The following is an 18,572-nucleotide window of genomic DNA, read 5'->3' as shown; positions in this document are numbered from 1 at the left end:
GCGGCCTTGCCCGGCCTCTCCCTGCGGAACCTCACATACTTGTCCCGCTAGAATCCCCACTTTGAGGATGAGGAAATCGAGGCACCAAGTCCCTGGAGCCGGATCCCGCTCTCCACCGCCACCCCTCCGCTGGCCCTCCTGGGTAGGAGGCTAACCGGACGCAGTCTCCGGCTGCGGGGCCGCTAGCGTAGGCCTGTGGGGCCCTGCCCTGCCCCCAGCGGGCGAGACGCCCGCCAAGCCCCTGCGTGCAGCTGCCACGGGGATTTTTAATAACGGGAGTGATTTTTGCATGATGAATGAGGCGCTGCCGTTGTGTACATAATGAAGCCCTAATGTTTTCAAATCCCCATTTAAGGAGCTGATCTCACCCCGTAATGAATTTCAGATCACATCACGGCACTGTCGTCCATCCATCTTCTCCCTAGGGCGCCCACCCGCCTTGGCACCGAGTGGGTGGGGCCTGGCGAAGGTGGGGCCTGGCAATGGTGGGCTCTGCATCCCCCCACGGGCTGAGCCCAAGCCTGGCACAGAGCAGGGGGGGCTGGGCTGACATGGGTTCGTTGGTTGAATGAGTGACCAGGAGGTTACGGGCAGAAGCACCACAGTGACTCTGGTACTGAGGCATCACGTGGGGCTGTGGCCCCCAAGGCTCAGCCGGGGTCTGGGAAGAGAGCAGAGGAAGACTACAGACAGGGCGGGCTGGGAGAGAAGGGGCCCTGGGGCGGGTCGTTTACCCAGGCTTTATGGCTGGGCCCTTCTGCAGGGTTAGGGGAATCCGGGTGCAGCAGCTCAGGCCTCCGTTTCCCCATATGCCCAGCGGAGCCTGGCCCTCTCAGCCCTGGCCCATTCAGCCTTGGCATTTGGTATTTGTGCAGACGCCTGGGGCCTGGGCGGCAACAAGGTGGCTGTAGTGGGCTCGCCTCAGGCCAGGCGCACAGATGTCCGGGTGGGCAGTGGTCCCTGGGGCTCAGACCAGGTGCCTGCCTGCTCTCGAGAGGCACAGCCCTCCCCTAGCCCCCTGAGGCCTCGAGCTTGCACCCAGGGCTTTCTCGGGGCCATGCCTGGCGAAGAAGGCCCCAGAGTGAGGGGTGCAGTCTTCGGCCCCCTCGGTGTCCCCATCTGTAAAACTGGGCGACGGTGTGATAAAACACAGGGCTCTCCGGCGCAGTGTCTTCGCCGAACACTTAGGCCAAGCCCGGAGGGAGGTGCTGTCACCAGCCTTGTGCAGATGAGGAAACAGGTGCAGAAAGGTGAAGTGATGTCTGCGGCCACGCCGCCCTGAACACGCCCGATCCCGGAAGCTAAGCAGGGTCGGGCCTGGTTAGTGCTTGGATGGGAGACCACCTGGGAAGACCAGGTGCTGTAGGCATAAAAAAAAAAAAAAGGTGAAGCCATGCAATGAGTCGGGGAGCTGGGGGAGCTGGGGGAGGGGACTTGGATCTCTCCAGGCGGGGTCTGCGGGGTCTGCGCTGTCACCGGGAGCTATACCCTCACAGCCCCAGCGAGCTCAGTTCAGAGGCTCTGAGACTCAGCCAACCCGATGGCCAGCCGGGCGCCGCCCAGGCCCATCCTCTCCCTTCCCTCCTCCAGGGCTGACAGAGCAGAGCAGGGCAGGGCTGAGGGCGGCTGCTGCAAAGCCTTGGCCCCCACCTGGCTGAGGGGGTGGCTTCGCCTCCAGGAGCTTTCACCCCTGTTTCTGCAAGCAGGGGCTGGTGAAGCTGCTCCTAGGGCGTCTGCTCTCCTCTATCTGGAAGATCTTGGATAAGTTAGTTGCTAGATCACTCTGGGCTTCCTCTCCCACCCTTCAGGCCAACTCTCAGCATGTCTCAGCCTTCCCCGCCACTCTCTGAGGCTAGTTCTGAGGCTCAGAGAGGTGGAGTGACTTGCCCAAAGCCACCAGCAAGCTTGTGGGCAGGATTTCTGGGACTAGGAATCCCAGAAGGGGCGTGCAGGGGCCAGACCCACCAAACAGAGGAGGGGGCAGGGGAGAAGTTGGGGAGATGGATGGGCAGGCCCAGAGCAGTCAGGTGGGTCTCCTGCCCTCTGATGGGACACAGCTGCCCCCTTTCCCCCAGGCCACAGGCCTCCTCTCACTCCTGTAAATAATTAATTAGCCCTTGCTTGCTTGTTTGTTTAGCATGAGGAATGCTCCCCCACTGAGCCGCATTTATTGCTGAATAAATTTAAATATCTAATCTTCCTTTCATGAATATTACAGCACCTTAAATAGCGGCCAACATATCCTAAGTGCCTTGGCAAATGGCCCCCATAGGAACTTGCCCGCCTTCCCTCTGCTGGCTCTGACAAGGAGGGCCTGGCTGCAGCCCCTGCCCTCTCCCCGTGCCCTTCCCGACTGAACTTTCAAGGAAGGGGCTGGGTGTAAGCTGAAGTCCTGGAGGCTGACTGTGGGGTGTGGCAGCCGTGCTGTTGGCGGGTGGGCTGGTGGAGTCCCAAGCCAAGGTGGCCGCGCTTATTCGGGGGAAGTGCCTAGGACCAGGAAGAGGGTCAGGGCTAGAGCAGAGAGGGCAGACAGGACCCCCAGACAGCAGCAGCATCTGAGGAGTTCAGGAAGCAGGTAGAAGAGATAGGGAGGCAAGAGGTCTTTGGCAGGGGGTCTCTAAGGCAGCCTTGCTGGGTGGAGGCAGCCAGTGGTCAGCGTGTGGACACAGCTGGACACTCGAGCAAGATGAGTGGGCCCAGACCGCTTAGCAAGGAGAGGTCCGCGAAGCAGTCCCTCTCTTGGGAGGGGGAAGTGTTGAGGTGCGGAGGGGGACGTGAGCCAGGCTATAGGGCTGGCAGTGAGAAGAAGGGGATGCCGACGTAGCAGGTATAGACAGCGTCTTCCCAGAGTGGGTGAGGAGGGCGAGCAGGAGGCAGATGGCCAGGGCGGGAAAACAGCCCTTCCATGTCCTAGAGGAAGCAGAGTGGTCCAGCTGCGTGACCTTGGGCAAGTCTCTCGGCTTCTCTGTACCTCAGTTCCTTCTCTAAAGCAAAAATAATAATAGCACCTCCTAGGTGGCTGCGAGGACGGATATAAACCACTTGGCACCTGGCAGGGGCTCAATAAGAGGCTGAAATGAAGGAGGCAGATCCAGGAGCTCTGCAGGGGAGGACCTAGGAGGGGGCCGAGGAGGACGCAGGGCGGTCCCAGGGCAGTCTCCTGGAGGAGGGAGGATCCAGCCTTGACCTGCTAGAGAGACTCTGAGGACAGCCCCACTGCCCTCGTGCCTCAGTCTCCCCAAGAGAGACCTCAGGTTTTCTGCTGATCGGGGTGGGTTGGGGGTTAAGTGGGAGGTTGGAGGTTTGGATGTGGTTGAGGGGCCCAGGGAGGGGACCAAGGGTCAACTGGTATGAACTGAGGACAGCTCCCTCGCAGGGGCCAGGGCCATATGCTTCCCCAGATCAGGTGGGAAGGGGAGAGACCTCTTTCTTAGCTGGAGCCCCAGGAAGCCTCCTCCTTTATAGTCTCCAGGGCTTAGTTTAGATTAACATAAACCCAGGACAGGGCCTGGGGGCAGAGCCAGGAGTACTGCGGGTCATGTGGGGGAACAGGGGGTAGGGCAGGCTGGGGAGGGTCCCGTCTGCAACTCAGAGGTGTGTGGACAGGGAGAGGGCAGGCAGGAGGGGCCAGGCTGCTGAGACCCTGAACACCCGGCCAGTCTGTGCTCCGGCCCAAGGGTGGTGCCCCAGGCCTGTCCCTCATCTCTGTGTTGAGGGGACTGCTCCCCTTGGCACCTGCACAGAAGTCACTGGGCCTGGTCCTGTTCTGGTTGCTGCTGGGGGGGCTCCGTCTCCGGCCTCCGATAGCTCCAATTCCTCCCTCCTTTCCCCACCTCGTCCCCCAGGTCAGCCCCAAAGGCCTGGCCGCAGGCCTGTCCACTTCCGCAGGAAACATTAAATCACTGAAACACAGATCTCAGTGAGATCCACTTCCACACAGTTCCCTGAATGGGCCAAGGTCACCTGCAGTGCGGACAGCTCCGGGAGATGGCAGGCAGCAGGGTGCCAAGTGGCTGACACCGTTGGGGCAGGGCCAGGAGACCCCAGGAGAGCTGGCTCAGACACATCGCCTGCTCATCCCCATACGCCCCGAGCACACCTTCCCTGGCCACCCGCCTGCCATCATACTCACATGCCCAGACTGTCACGTTATCCTACTAAAATAACCGCCAACGTTCGCATCGCCTTAACTTGTTCCAGGCACTGGCTTAAGCACCTTACAGAATAAACTCACCCGATCCTTCCCATGGCCCCGTGAGGTGACCATCTGCTATTATCCCATTTTACAGATGGAGCAATTGAGGTCCAGAGAGATAAGCGATGTGCCTGGGTCACACATCTGTGACTGGCAGGGCTGGGATTTGAACTCAGGCAGCCCAGCTCCACAGCCCCTGCTGGGGCTCGCTGTGCTGGGCCGTCACCCGACACCCTCGCCCGGAGCAGACGCAGTGCACGTGGACACTGTGTGGCACCCATACACTCCCGCACCCCAGGGCTGCAGCTGCCCTTATCTCTGCACGGGAGAGGAGGGCGCGGGGGGACCCAGTCTCAGAGCCCGTCCCAGGGTTCTCCCAACTCCTCTACCCCAGCCACCCCCACCTATGGGACACTCTGAGAAATCACCTGGTGCCAGCTCTGAGTGAAGCCACAAAATTAAGTTTAATTGGGCCCCACAGGGCGCAAAAGAAAACAGGAGAAAGAGAGGGTCCAGCTGGTGTCCCTGGATGTGTGCCAGGATGTTGGGGATGGGGCCGTGATGGAGGAGGATGGGCCTTGGTTTGCACACCTGTAAAATGGGGACATGGCAGTCCTTTCCCGCTGCCCAGCAGTGTGAGCACTCAGCCACTGGTGCCCAAGGAGCTCCCCACACAGGCCTAGGTTGTGGTGGGAGCCGGGAGCTGCCAGAGGTGGGTCAGGTTCTCCTGGCCAGGATACCAGCTCCGCCCCTGAGCAGAGGTCACTGTCCCTATCTTCCAGATGAGGCGGTGGACACTCAGAGAGGGGAAAGGTGTGTGCTATTCGCACAGGCGATGAGAAGGCATGGGGGAATCAACCCATGTCTGCTGAGGCTGAGCCCCGCCCCTCCCCCAAGGGCCTCCTAGGCCCTGGCCACCTGGCTGAAGGAGCATCTCCTCCCCGCCTCCCGCCGCACCTGAGTTGTTTACCTGTGCCAGGATCCCCAGGGTCGCTGCCAAGGCCCTGGAGCCGCCCTCGCATCAACAAGCCCAGGCCCGCCCCAATTAAGTCAGATGCACTAACGAGGTGGTTCATTAACGAGCAGGGCATGCGCCAGGAGACTCTTGCGTGGCGGGAGCCACGGACTGTCCACGTCTATGCCCGGTGCAGGGAAGGGACTGGAAGACCGGGCCCAAGGCTCGACCCAATCTGCCACTTGTAACTAGGTGGCCTTAGTTTCCTCATCTGTAAAGTGGATCCTAGAGCTTGGGCGTCCCCGAGGGGCCTCGCCTGGGCATGGGATCGGGTGCGCGGTGCTGGCTGGCCTACCTGGACCGAGCTAGGAGGAGGAATTTCCCCCTGGCCGCGTGCGGATGGCGGTTCTGGCCACCCAGACCCTGCCTCCCAGAGCCGCCCGGGGCGGGGAGGCCTTTGCCGGCCAGCGCCCCAGCAGTGAAGCCGGTAAAGAGCAGGGCGGGCCGGGCGCGCCCCCTGCCGGCCTCCCTGCGTCGCTTCCCCGTCACTTCCCGTAGGGGTCCAGCGCTCTGCGCCTGGAGGGGACCGGTTTACCCAGATGCAAAACAATGGGATGGGGGAGAGACGCGAGCGGCTGGAGGCTGCGGGGGGCGGGAAAAGGCGCGGTGCCGGGTAAGACCCAGCACAGCCGAGGGGTCTGAGACCATTCACTTGTGGGCATCAGCTTTTTCTGTAAAACGAGCTCGGGTGGGACGCGGGGAGCCCACTGCTCACTGTCCCTCCTCTGCAGTGGACGGCTGCATTCACCGGGCCGCCGGGCCCCTGCTCACCGACGAGTGCCGGACCCTGCAGAACTGCGAGACTGGCAAGGCCAAGATTACTGGGGGCTATCGGCTGCCGGCTAAGTGTGAGTCCCGACACCCCTAGACCGGTGGGGAGCAGAAAGGGCGCTTGGTGTCCTTGGGGGCTAATGGCGCGCTTCTCGGAATTTCTGGAGTCCTTCTCAGGGGACACTTCTAACCAAAAGTGCCAGGACCTAGCACCTAGCCGCTTCCTGCGCACCCCAGGAAGCAGGTGGAAGGCGAGTGCGTGGAGGCTGGGGAGGCGCAAGGACCTGAAAGGGGGAGGGGAGCTAAGGGGACGGGGCCTTCGCGAACCCAGTCACGCCCCACCTCGTGCATATGCATGTGGAGATTGGTCCGGGGTCTATCGGGGTGTGCGTTGGGGCTCAGGGGCATACTTGTATGCCCGCAAAGGTGAGATCTTCCCCTGGGGAGCCTCGTAACTCGCGAGGGGTAGAGGGCCCGTTTCCTGTTTCGTCCAGGGCCCAGGCCGGCAGGGGAGAGCCGAGGACCGCAGGGAGACCCCGGCCGGCCTGACCCCGTCGTCTCCTGCAGATGTCATCCACACGGTGGGGCCCATCGCCCACGGAGAGCCCAGCGCCAGCCAGGCCGCCGAGCTCCGCAGCTGCTACCTGTGCAGCCTCGACCTGCTGCTGGAACACCAGCTCCGCTCGGTGGTGAGGGGGCCGGGGCGACCACCTCGCGGGAGGAGGCGGGGGCTGAGGTGGGGTGGGGGGCGGCTGGGCAGAAAGTGATGCTGTACCCGTCCCCTCTCCCTTCCACCCCCGCCCAGGCGTTCCCTTGCATCTCCACCGGCGTGTTTGGTGAGCGGGGTCAGGAGAGGAAGGGCGGGGTCGGCGGTGGGCGCGCCCAGGCGCTGGCAGGAGCCGGCAGGGCGGGGAGGTGGTGCGGAGGAGCCTGGCGAGTCGGGGAGCCGCGCGGGGCGGGCCAGAGCCGGGACTCACTCTCACCTGGTCCCCAGGCTACCCCAACGCGGCGGCAGCCGAGGTAGTGCTGACCACTCTGCGCGAGTGGCTAGAGCAGAACAAGGACAAGGTGAGGCTGGGGCCCAGTCGAGGGGACTGGACGGGGTAGGGCGGGTGGAGTGGGGGGGCGCATCAGGCTCGGCTGACCAGCCCCATCAGTCACGGTGGAGAATGTGGGTGCAGAGCCCCTGGTCCTGGAGTTCTGACGCCAGCTCTTCCTGCACCCCCTCTATTTCCCTGGCTGGTCCCTGCTCCTGCACACACCATGAACCCCTTCCAGGAAGGGCATGGCCTAGCAGCTCTAAGTTCAGGGCTGAGGGGCGTCCCAAGGGTAAGGCAGGTGACCCTGCAGGACCAGAGTCAGTGACAAGACCCAGCCCCAAGGGGAGGGCGGCTCTCCAGCCCGGACTGAGCAGGCCTTGCTGCAGGTGGACCGGCTGGTCATCTGTGTGTTCCTGGAGAAGGACGAGCACATCTACCTGCAGCGGCTCCCCCACTACTTCCCCGTGGGTACGTACTTGCTGTGGCGCGGCGTCCCCGCCAGCCCCTGCCCCTCCCCACCCACCCACCCCAGGCAGGTTCTCAGTGTCCTCTGCCTTCCAGCCTGACGGCACCCCGCCACCCACCCTGACCAGGACTGGTAAGCAGGGCCTGGCCCGCTGCGCAGCTGCCCACTAACCTCCTGCCCACTAATACACCCGCTCCCCCTCGCACTCACCCCCACGCAGGGTGGCAACCTGGGAGGCAGAGGGCAGCCCACAGCCCACCACACCCTCCGACCTCTCCGCTCTGCCCGCAGACCTGCTGCAGCCCACCGGACCTCGCTCCCAGCTCTGAGGCCACCGCAGCCTGCAGCTGGGCCTGGGCCTGGCCACCACCCTTCCCCTCAGCCCCGGCCCTCGGGAGCCTCCTAATAAAGGCCACTCTTGTGCAGCTGCTGCTGTCGAGCTCTGGCTGGGTGAGGGAGGCAGAGGGGTGGGTGGCGAGAACTCTAGGTGAGCTGGGCAGGGGAGGCACGGGCCGGACGGCAGAGGTGGGCAGCAGCACTTTGCATTTATTGAGGGCCTGCCCCCAAGGAGCTCACAGCCTGAGGGCCAAGCCCCCGCATGTGCTGGGATGGGGGGGAAAGGAGGTGAAGGCAAAAAGGCAGGCAATGCAGACACCGCGGCCCAAGCAGAGGGGGTGCAAAGCAGGCACAGGCAGGAGTCCTGGGGGAACGGGGGGGGTGGCAGCCTGGCAAGCCCTGCCTAGACCTGTGGACCGGACCCAGCTCAGGTTTGAAGGCTGCCCCTCTGCCACCAGACTGGGGTCACGTGGGGTGCACTGGGGGTGCCCCGGCTCCCCCGACCTGCTGAGCCAGGCCCCGCATCACGTCGACCATGCGGCCCCCGGAGGGAGGGCAGGCAGCTGGGGTCTGGCACCCTGGCCAAGACGGCGGGGCGGATGCAAAGCCTGTGAGGGGACAGTGCGAAGCCTCGATGGTCCCGGGTCCCTGGGCAAATCCCTAAGTAGCTTCCGAATCTCCACGGAAGCCCCTGGCCCAGCTAAGGAAAGAAGGCGGGAGGCGTGAAGGAAGCAGAACCCCAATAACCAGGAGGGGACCCCAAGAGGCCTAGCCCCTCGAAACTGCTGCTGGGGGGAGGATTAGGGGTGGACAGGCGGAAGGCCGAGAGGAGCCCACCTGGGGGCAGAGGGACAGCCAGACACATAGCAGCCAGGCGGGCAGCGGCAGAGCAGGGACACGCACACGTGGCTCACCACCAGCATCCCCTTTAATAAAACGTGGAGGGTTGTGTGACAGGGGAGGGGAGAGTGAAATATGACCATTTACAACCACACGAAAACCTCTGTACATGTCTAGCGCCTGGCAGAGGGGAGGGCAGCAGGGCGGCGGCGGGCAGGGCCAGCCCTATTTGTAGAGGATGTCGTAGTGTCCAGGCCGGTAGAGAAGGTAGACCTTGGGCTCGGAGCCCTCGGGGAAGATGTGCGGGTTGGTGGTGCCGCCCTCGCCGCGGTCCATGTACTCCACCTGGATGGAGACGCTGAGGGCCTGGGCCAGCGCGATGATGTGGATGTGGTCGCTCTCCTTGCACATGGGCTCCACCTCCTGCGGCGCAGGTACGGGTCAGGGTACGGGTCAAAGCCTGGGTCTCAGCACCCCTTCCCCATGCCCCCACTGACCCCGGAGCACTCCCCCGGGCCCCGGTGCTCCCCACCCTGCAGAGAGAGAAGGGAGGGTCCCCAGCCTGAGAAGTGGGGCGGGAGCCGCACCTGCTGGCAGAACTCCTTGACAGTCCGCCCACCCTCAATGAAGTGCTCGAAGAACTTGCTCTCCCGCTGCAGGTAGCCGGAGGTGAGCAGCCGCAGGTAGACCACCAGGTAGTCCGAGGTGCTCTGGTCGTTGAAGGAGGCCAGAAGGTCAGCTACTGAGGTCTGCTTCTCCACCTGCTCGATCAGGTCCATGAACTGCCACCAGTAGAGACAGAGGGCAAGATGAGGGAGGAGCTAGGTCAACCCCGCCATGGCCAGGCCACCCACCCTCCTCCACCCTGGCTGAGCGGGTGATAGGCGACTGGGCTCACCGTGTTATGGAAATCCTCAATTGTGAACTCAGTGAAGCCCTGGGACACCAGGTCCTCTTTGCTCTTGGCAGACACAGCCTTGAACCTGGCAGTGGAAGGGAAAAGGAGGCCGTCATGGGCTCCTCAGCCAGTAGAGCGGGGGCCCAGAGGGGCCAGCCCAGGGGTGGCGAGTGGCCCTCATCCCTAGCTCGGAAGGGAAGCCCCCCCCCCATCAGGAGCCCAGCCTATTGTCCGGCCTCAGGTGGAACTGCACCTTCTAGGTGTCGAGGGAGGAGGGAGCCCCACAAGCCCTTTCACGGAACCGTCACCCACCTCCTTCAGCACCCGAGCACCACCCCCTCACCTCTGCAATTCCTTGCTGTCATCCAGCAGCGCCTCCAAGTGGGAGAACCCGAAAGCTCGATAGAAGCAGTTCCCGTCGGGCCTGGTCTTGCGGATGTACGAGTACTTTTTGTGGAGGTCCTGCAGAGGCAGCCCCCCGCCCCAGCCCATGCCTGTCAACATCAGGCAGGGCAGGCCAAGGAAGCCCCCGACAAAGGGCACACCACGGCAGTGGCAACTGAGTTCTTAGCTGCCACCTGCTGACTCCGGTGATGGGAGTCAGTGACCCACAGCCCAGAGCCCCAAAAGCCTCAGGAAACTATAACTTGTGGATACACTGGTTGCAGAACCACCAAAATAGTCACCAGCCACTGGCCACACCATGCTCCGTCTCCAGTACCCAAAACAGTGCCTGGGTCTGCACAGCTATCTGTTCAAAAAATGGGCACGTGGATCGGTCTCTGACTGATGCGGCTTTTCCAGTGAATCAAGTCCTTCAAACCATGCGAGGCCAGGGCGAACTGGTTAGGGTGGGGGCGCAGTGCTGGGTGCACGCCACACAGCCCCAGGGTGGGAAACTGCCTCCCTCGGCTCCTCAACGCCACCCTGCCCACTGACAGGTACCATCTCTGCGCGATCTTCCCAGTTTCCTCTGCAAACTTCATGGAATTTCTTCTGTCAGACCCACCCGCGAATAGGCTGCTAGTCCTGGGGACAGGCCCCGCTCCCTGGCCTGGGCACCCTCCCCTGCTCCCCGACGTCCACTTCTTCCCTGCTACAGTCTCCTTAAACCCCAACCCATCTTCCAGGCGCCCTTGCTTCCTTCCCGATGCCTTTCCCTGAGAACCACTCACTCCCACCAGCAGAGCCGCCCTCGGCCTTCTCTCCTGAGCCCCTGAGCCCCTGAGGCTGCTGCTAGAGCCAGTCCCCTCCCTTGGTGACTCAAGGACATTGTTCCAAGGTCTCCCCCTCCTCCATCATCAGTTTTCCTCTCTCTACAGTTTAGACCTATCAGCATATAAACACAGGGCTAGTTCCCACCTTAAAAAAAAAAAAGATCCCTTACCTCACATGAATGCCTTTCCGGCGACTACCCGGTTTCTCTGCTCTCCTTTACAGCAAAACTGCCCGTGAAGTCTGGGCTCGGTCCCCACTTCCCTTCTCCCGTGAATGCCACCTAGGCAAGCTTTTACTCTACTCGAGGTCATGGATACCCTCCCTGAGTCCAAGGGTGAAACTCATACCTCCCCAGACTGGCCCCCCAGTGGCATCCAAGCACGGCGATGCCGCCGCCACATGGCCTGTCCACCCCACCTCCTCCTTGCCCTCCTCCCACCCTACTGCCACTCCTCATCTCTCTAACCCGTGCAGGTCAAGGCCGCCGCCAAACCACAGAGCACCCTTCCTCAAGACACGTGTCATCCGCCAGAAGATGGTCATGACGTACATCCATCCACAGTGACTGCAACACGGCACAACCCTGCTCAGGCCTGGGACAGCTTCTGCTTGTCAACTAAACTCACTCTTGATGTCATCAATCTTGGGACTTAAATGGCCCTATATGTAACTTTCCCCCTGCTCCATCTCAGCCCTGAACTCCGACTTCTTTTCTTTTCTTTCTTTTTTTTTTTTTTTTTTGTGGTGAGGTAGTACTTATTTATTTTATGGTGACATTGACTAATGAAATCTTAAGTCTCGTCTGTACATTTTAACAGTAAGGCATGTATATATTTACACTGTGGGTTCACCTGAACTCTAATTTCAACTCCCACACCGACCGCCTCGCTGATACCTCCTCTGAGCCCCCAGCCCAACCCGGTGTGCCCTGACCTCCGCATGCCTGCTCCTTCCTCCCGCCTTCCCCTCAATCAGCTGCAACTCCGCCTTTCAGCTGTTCAAGCCCAAACCGTCACTGCTGACTCCTCTGTCCCACCACATCCAACCCAACGCAGATCCTTTTGGCTCCGTCTTCAACACACGCAGTACCAAGAGCTGCTCACTCCCTAGCACGCAGTACCAAGAGCTGCTCACTCCCTAGCTCTGCCGCTCCCACCTCCCGCCAGTTTTCCGGCACAGCTTCCGCCTCAGGCCTCCCTGCCTCCACCTGCTGCTCCGTCCATCCTCGCCCCAGCCACCAGCAACCCAGGAAATCCGGGGATTCCGTCCATCCCCCTCTAAATCCTTTCTCTGGCTACAGCCCCCACATCGCCCAGTCACACCAGCCTCCACGCCGCTCCTCCAACCACCAGCACCACCAGGGCAGTCCTGCCGGGACCTCGGCCCGCACCGCTCCGCCCTGACGGTCGCGAGCTGCTCCTGCACCTCTTTCGGCTCCTCGCTCGAACGCCGCCTTCTCAGCGAGCCCTTCACCAAGCACCCTCCTTAAAGCTGCAAACCCTCCCGCTCCCCGGCTCCTCGGCTCCTCGGCTCCTCGTCCCACGTCGCTTTTCTCCACAGCACTCACCACATTTTAGTCACCCCGGCTTGCTGTCTCTCCACTGTGAACTGTGAGCTTTGTAAAGGCAGGATTTTGTCAGTGGACGCCTTCACTCTATCTCCAGTACCCAAAGCAGTGCTTGGCCCATGGTTCACTCATAAATGTGAGATCAACAGCTCACGATGCGTACAAAGAGCCCAAGTCACTGCAGTACCAGCTCTGCTACTAGGATCCTTCTGCGCGCTCACTCTGCGCCAGGCCCTCTGCTGCGGGCTGGTGTCCATTATCCTATTAATCCTCACAGGGAGCCATTTCACAGTCACTCAGCTCTGCCTGGGCTCTGCCACCTAGGCTTAGGCTCAGCACCCAGAAATAAAGGTGGGCGCAGGCACAGCACAGAGTAGGGGTGTCAGATCTCTTGCACAGACAGCATGCAGTGGCTACTCGAATATTCATTGAATTACTCGATGGGAAGAACCCAAGGCCTACCCTGTAGATTTTACAAGGGTGGCAAAGGTGTGACAGGTAAATCTTGAAATGGGGGCCCCACTCCACTAACCCACCGCAGGGGAAGGGCCCCCCGGCTTCCTAAGTCCTGGCTGAGCGCTACGCACCGCCCGCCACCATCTCCTTCAAGCCTTAAGCTCGCCCTGTGAGGCAGAGACGTCTCCACGCAGAGGTGAGAGAACAGAGGCTCCAAAAAGCTCAGCGTGTTGCCCAAGATCGCACGGCTGGAGTGGTGAGGCCATGACTCAAACCCAGGTCTGTCAGGCCCCCAAACCAGTGCCTTCATCTCTACACAGGCCTTTTGGGTAAATCATAAACACGCTGAACAAGGGGTCAGAGTGGACCACAAGCCACACACAGCTTGATCTACCCCACAAGTGTGTTGTTTGGTCCACACATTTTACATGTGAACTAGCCGCCGACTGTAAGAATCTGAAGATTTCACATCAAAATAATTTCTAGTTTGTCTTGAACAAACATCTGGCAACAATAGATGGGCATGGACCCGCCCATCTACCCCAGGTGCTCCCACTTCCTGATACTGGCTGATCCAGAGCTGTGGTGCTGCTGTTCACCACCTGACCTGGCCACCTTCAGTCACCTGGGTACCTGCCTGGCCCCAAAGGTCCCTCCTTTCAAATGGAAGGTTCTAAATATCTCTGATCTGAAGGGGGAGAGGGAGGAGTAACATTTACTGAGCCCTCAGCTATGCCAATGGATACTGTTTACACATATCCACGTCACATTTCCACCTCCCAGCTCACAGAGAAGAAAGTGAGTGGGCAAAGGGCTTACCTGTTTGTAAGTGATGCCGCAAGGCCTGGCACAAAGGTCTGTAGGCCCCTTTTCCCCACTGCTGCCTGCCTCTCCACAAAGCTCTCGGAGACAGGCTACGGGACACACTCCTGCCACAATCCTCTGCCCAGACACAGCCCCAGCCCACTCAGTATTCAGACCATCAGCTCCCTGCAAGCCAGCTCCAGGCCCCACAGGTATTACCTCTCTCAACCTCACAACCACCCTCAACAACCACAGGCCTATGCTTTCCTCATCCTGATTTTGTAGATAAGGACCCCACATCTCAGAGACACTGAAGGATCTGCCAAGGATACAGCTGCTGTGTGGAAAGTCAAGATTTGAACCGGGGTCTTTTGATTCCAGAGTCTGTGCACTTAACCAGCAACAGAGGGCTCCTCCAACACCCTACCCTGCCAGGCCAGGCCCAGCAAGAAGCAAATGTGAAGCAGGTGTGCTCCTACCCCCGCCCCCGCCCCCAGGGCTCTTCCTGCCCCCTTGGCCAGGCTCCCACCTTGATCTTCTGTTGATAGATGTTGTCATCCTCAGCATACTCCTTATACAGGACCGAGAGCTCCAGCCGCTCCGAGACCAGAGGGTTCTGCACGGCAATCTGCAGAGAACAGGAAAGCCATCATGCTCTGGCAGGCAGAGGCGGATGTAGTGATCCACACCTACCAGCCAGAACACTTACACCAGGGGTGCCAGGCCAGTCACCCAGTGGCACAGTGACCCCCCACAAAGGCATCTAGCATCTAGTACAGCTGGGAGAGGAGGGGGGCTTCCAAAGCAGAGATAAACAAGAGGCCTCGAGCCTCGCCTATGTGTCCCCATGACAGAGCCACTGGCCACAGTCCCTCACCTCTTGCTGAATTCGGTCCTGCTGAGCCATGATGGCTTCATCATAGGCAAGACAGTTAACACCTGGAAAAAGGAAGAAGGCCGAGGATTACAGTGGACCCTCGCTGTCTCCACTCCAGGCAGCTAGACCAAGGACAAAAGCGGCCAGGAGAGCCTGCAGGCTTAGAATCTGGAAGTATGTGTCTCACCCCCCACCATGTGATCCTGGCAGAGTCCTTTCCCCTCCCAGGCCTTGGTTTTCTCATCTTTAAAATGGGGGGCAGAGGTGATGTTGGAAAGCTTGGGGGTGGGGGTGACAGAGCTGGGGGTGTGCTGCTCCAGTTCTAACACCCCTGCCCCCAGCTGTCTAACATCACTTCCCAGCAGCCTGGAAATGCTCTGGGGCCAGGCAAGGTCTCCTGGGAAAAGTAAGATGAGGAGGCAGAGTCCTGGACTGGATGAAGAGCTTCCTGTGAGCCTGCACCTTACTTGACCACACCCTTCCTCCTCCTGCTGTCCCGGGTATTCTAAACAGTGCTCATTTTACAGATAAAACAAATGCAGACAGGTGAAGTAATCAGCCCAGGTTCACAACTAGTGAAGGAAGGCCTGTGGTCAAACCCAGGTTTGCTTAATTCCAAAGGCTGAGCTCTCAGCCACAGCTATTCTCCTCTGCCACCACAGTGCACAGAACTTTCCTCGGCTGTAAGGGGCTAACGCGAGACAGGTACTGTTTAAGAGTTCATCAGTGAGTTAGACAGGTCCACCCTATGGACCCCATCTGAGCAGCCACTGGTGAGCAGCCAGAAGCCAGGAATTCTGGTCTTGGCTCTTTAACTTATGTGATCCTGAACAAGTCCCTTCTGAGGGCCTGGGTCTCCCAGTGTTCAGGCCTTCAAGTGTGCTGTTACAATGGGGGGCGGGGGACGCAGGCTGCTGAATGACTGCGAAGGCCAATCTCTCTGGGCCTGAGCATCTTGGATCCTTAGCTGGGCCTGGACCCAGCCTTTTCACTTTCACTGCCCTGCAATGGTGCTGTCCCCTCCCACCCAAGCGACTCAGTCCCCAGGGCCTAACTCGTAAGTGATAAAGGAGAAGGTGGCACCATTTTGAAAGGTCCAACTCGTCAGAGGTCTAAGAAAACAATGCCCAGGCAGGCGGAAAGGGGCTGCAAGGCCAGAAGAGGGGGCTCTACCGGACACGCAGGCTGCAGTCCTCATGGGCACACCCGCGGCCGCTCACACCCCTGGGCCACCGCATCCCTAGCGGCTGCCCAGTCCTATATGCTCCGCAGCCCGGAGTAACTCGACACCCTCCCGGGTGCGGACTGCTCTAGAGAAGGAGAGCGGCCGGACCCCAGCCTAGGTAGGCCTCGGCCTGCCAGCAGGGACCAGGACAGCAGGGATGGGGACTCGGGAGCCCGGCGCCGAGGGGGCTGGGCGGGAGGCGGGGCGGCCCAGGCCCCGCCCCGGGCGCGCACGATGGGGAAGTGCCGCGGGCCAGGGCCGCCCCGCCCGCTCGCTCGCCCGCTCGGCCGGGGGTCGCGGCGGCGGCAGCTCCTTCCATTGTGAGGGGGAGGGGAGGCGGCGGCGGCGGCGGAGGAAAGGGCCGTCCGCTCGCTTCATCCTCGGCCACCGGCCGTCCCGTCCTCGGCCCCTCCGGGAACCAGCGGCCCGGCATCACCCCCGCTAGCCCGGGCCGGACAGCCCTCCTTCGGCCAGTACCTTCGGAGTCGCTGCCCAGCGGCTCCTGCTTCTGCTGCTGAGGTTCCTCCGCCGCCATCTTTAAACAGCGCCGCACTGTCGACCGCTTCCGGGTTACCGATTGCCCTCCTCCCGGAAGAGCGCCCCTCCTCGTGGCCCCTCCTTAGCAACGCCCCTGGCAACGAGATCCCCTCAGGCGTTGTCACCGGAGGCGTTCGCAGTTCTTGTGGCCTCCCCGGCCCGTGGGAGCCCAGGCCCAGCGAGGGACGACTGCCCCACCCACCCTCTACCCGCGCACCTGCTTGGCTCCATCTTCCCAGGCTCCCAAAGCCCCCGGTGCTAAGAAGAGCCTCATGGAACCTGTCCAGTTTTCTCTGGAGTTTGAAACGCGGATTGAGATAAGTAGGAAAGTGAAATTAAAATCACCGAAGGCAGCGTTCCTGAGGTGGGCTCCAGAGCTCACGGCAGGCGATGGCAGTGGGTGCCTGGCCGAGGAGACAGGGAATCATGCGAAGATCCGAGCCTGAGACACCACCGCCCCTTTCCACCAGTCTGGGTCCTCCTGAGCGGGCTTTGGTGCCCAGCTTCCTGCAGGGACAACATGTCCCCTGGTGTCAAGGCCAAAGCCTTGAGACCTAACTTTGGACTCCGTGGACTTCTGGTTATGAGAAAAGTGTTTTTTTGTTTTTTTGAAACAGGGAGTTAATAAAAATGGAAAACAGATTGGTGGTTGCCAGGGGGTTAAGGAGGGGGTGGGGGCTGGAGGGGGTTAAGGAGGGGGTGTGGTTGCAGATGTTACCAATGGGGAAACTGGGTAAAGGGTACACGGGATCTTCCCGTGTGATCTACTGAAATTGCCTGTGAGTTATGTAAAAATAAAAAGGGTTAGAGTGGCAAGGTTTCGGATGCTGAAGATACTAATTAGAGAGGTTACAGTCCGGGGCTCTAGTTCCCAACTTTTCACTACTGAGGGCCTTTTTCATGACAGAGCAATGGTCTTCTAACACTCAAGGAGGCTGCGCCTGAGTCCCCGTGAGAGTACAGGAGTAGAATATGGCCGAATGTTTTCATGAGCTCTGTCCAGTCCTGGAGCAGGTACAGTTGGTGCCTGGGCTCCCCACACAGCCCACGGTGACCTTCTCATAGTAATGCTACACATGTCAAATCTGTGTCCCAGAAGCAGTGCAAATTGCTATTAATGGGTCATTGAGCCATGGGGTTTCTTTCAAATTCAAAAAAAGCAAAAGTCCACCCTGTTTGGACCCCATGCCTACCAAACTGTTCATTCTTTGCTTGGATTTTAACAATGAAATCTGTAACTGCCAAACGGATCTTCAGTCGGTAGACTAAAACTGGTATTACCAAATGAAAAGCTAAGATAGTTGATGATAACACACAATTGGGCTGTTTAAAATCTTGAAAATAGCGATAAAACAACTCCACCCCTACTTCAACTGGGAGTCTCTGGTCAAGGAGGACACACGGGGAGCTGGGTTTGGGACCAATGGTCAGGACAGGAAACACAGCTGCTCTGGTGAGTCAGAAGGGATCCCAGTTGTGGGCCAGTGCTGGACTGCAGCCAAGCTGCCAACAGCAAGTAAATACCTCCCTCCTAAATGGCTGGGGCTTGCAGAACAGACCCGCACCCTCACATACAAAGGGCCTGAAAAAGAGGGTCCTTCCTCCTACCTGCCGTCCAGCCCTCCTCCTCTCCTCAGGCATGATGGGAAGGAAATGGCCGGAGGGAAACCGTTGCTCTTGATCCAGCCCGCGGTGCTCAACTTTTGCGCCACTCTTTTTCCATACAAATTTATTTGGTGTTACTTTTACCATTTGGGGGTTTCGATTCTCTTTTTCTGAAGCATCTAAAACCAACTGCACATTTGTCAGGAGTCACCAGCACAGCTCCAGACTTTTCTCTGCCTCCCAATTTGCCAACCCAGAAATGGTGCAGTGCTGCTGAGGCCAGCAGTGAAACAGGCGGCACCGTTACTGGGTTTCCGGCAGCTGTTGGATAGTCACGAAGGTGACGGGCAGCAGCCCAGGGCTGTATTTTCCACAGTACCAACATGGCACAGATACCTCTTCACAGCCCAGGAGTGTGTCCAGACCCCACATCCACGTCCATCGGCTTCTGTCAGGTGGAGGGAGAAGAGACCCCAAACCAGGCCCCAGGGGCTGTGAAACCCCGGCCTCGGCCTCGGAGGAAGGATTTACAGCATGGCAGAGCCCCCAGGGGGACACATTTTCAGGCCCACCCAACCTCTTCCACCTCTCAGAGCAGGAGGCCAGGCAACAAGGACACAGTGCAGCCCCTCCGACAGTCACAAACCTCACAGGGAGGCCATGGCCAAGAGAAAGTATCAAACATGGGCCAAAAACGAGGGCTCAGGGATCCTTTGAGGCCA

At 60.1% G+C, this 18,572-nt stretch overlaps 2 protein-coding genes and 1 pseudogene across 4 annotated transcripts in view; 2 read left to right on the top strand and 1 right to left on the bottom strand.

Moving 5' to 3' along the window:
- MACROD1 (mono-ADP ribosylhydrolase 1) overlaps nucleotides 1-7,912 on the top strand; it is a 138,052-nt gene extending 130,140 nt beyond the window's left edge. For 2 of the 3 annotated variants that reach the window (XM_016118519.2, XM_016118517.2), the window contains 6 exons: nucleotides 5,942-6,058; nucleotides 6,549-6,670; nucleotides 6,787-6,817; nucleotides 6,976-7,049; nucleotides 7,408-7,489; nucleotides 7,779-7,912. In XM_016118519.2, the coding sequence (XP_015974005.1) occupies nucleotides 5,942-6,058; nucleotides 6,549-6,670; nucleotides 6,787-6,817; nucleotides 6,976-7,049; nucleotides 7,408-7,489; nucleotides 7,779-7,816 (464 nt within the window). In that variant the 3' untranslated portion in view covers nucleotides 7,817-7,912. Of the gene's footprint in view, nucleotides 1-5,941; nucleotides 6,059-6,548; nucleotides 6,671-6,786; nucleotides 6,818-6,975; nucleotides 7,050-7,407; nucleotides 7,490-7,582; nucleotides 7,620-7,778 lie in introns of all 3 variants that reach the window. The other variant, XM_016118520.2, reaches the window with a different exon arrangement.
- On the top strand, nucleotides 1,261-1,369 carry LOC118603590 (annotated as a pseudogene).
- Nucleotides 7,913-8,016: 104 nt separating the features above from the next.
- On the bottom strand, nucleotides 8,017-16,310 carry OTUB1 (OTU deubiquitinase, ubiquitin aldehyde binding 1). The gene is made up of 7 exons (XM_016118521.2): nucleotides 16,186-16,310; nucleotides 14,484-14,545; nucleotides 14,136-14,234; nucleotides 9,905-10,023; nucleotides 9,562-9,646; nucleotides 9,251-9,445; nucleotides 8,017-9,086 (listed from the first exon to the last, which is right to left on the bottom strand). The coding sequence occupies exons 1-7, from the start codon at nucleotides 16,241-16,243 to the stop codon at nucleotides 8,889-8,891; spliced, it is 816 nt and encodes a 271-aa protein (XP_015974007.1). The 5' UTR covers nucleotides 16,244-16,310; the 3' UTR covers nucleotides 8,017-8,888.
- Nucleotides 16,311-18,572: the final 2,262 nt, after the last annotated feature.

This window comes from Rousettus aegyptiacus, unplaced genomic scaffold (genome assembly GCF_014176215.1).
Source record: "Rousettus aegyptiacus isolate mRouAeg1 unplaced genomic scaffold, mRouAeg1.p scaffold_m13_p_5, whole genome shotgun sequence".
NCBI classification, from domain to species: domain Eukaryota; kingdom Metazoa; phylum Chordata; class Mammalia; order Chiroptera; family Pteropodidae; genus Rousettus; species Rousettus aegyptiacus.
The sequence above is the reverse complement of the archived record's forward strand: the minus strand, read 5'-3'. Positions and strand labels throughout refer to the sequence as shown.

Bases quoted from the DNA above. Each gene is read 5' to 3' on its own strand.
- OTUB1 (XM_016118521.2), bottom strand. From the start codon at position 16,243: ATGGCGGCGGAGGAACCTCAGCAGCAGAAGCAGGAGCCGCTGGGCAGC. The intron at 9,647-9,904 runs GTGAGGGGGTGG...TTCCACTGCCAG, and splicing joins GACAGCAAGGAATTGCAGAG to GTTCAAGGCTGTGTCTGCCA. The intron at 9,087-9,250 runs GTGCGGCTCCCG...CCTGCGCCGCAG, and splicing joins TCAAGGAGTTCTGCCAGCAG to GAGGTGGAGCCCATGTGCAA.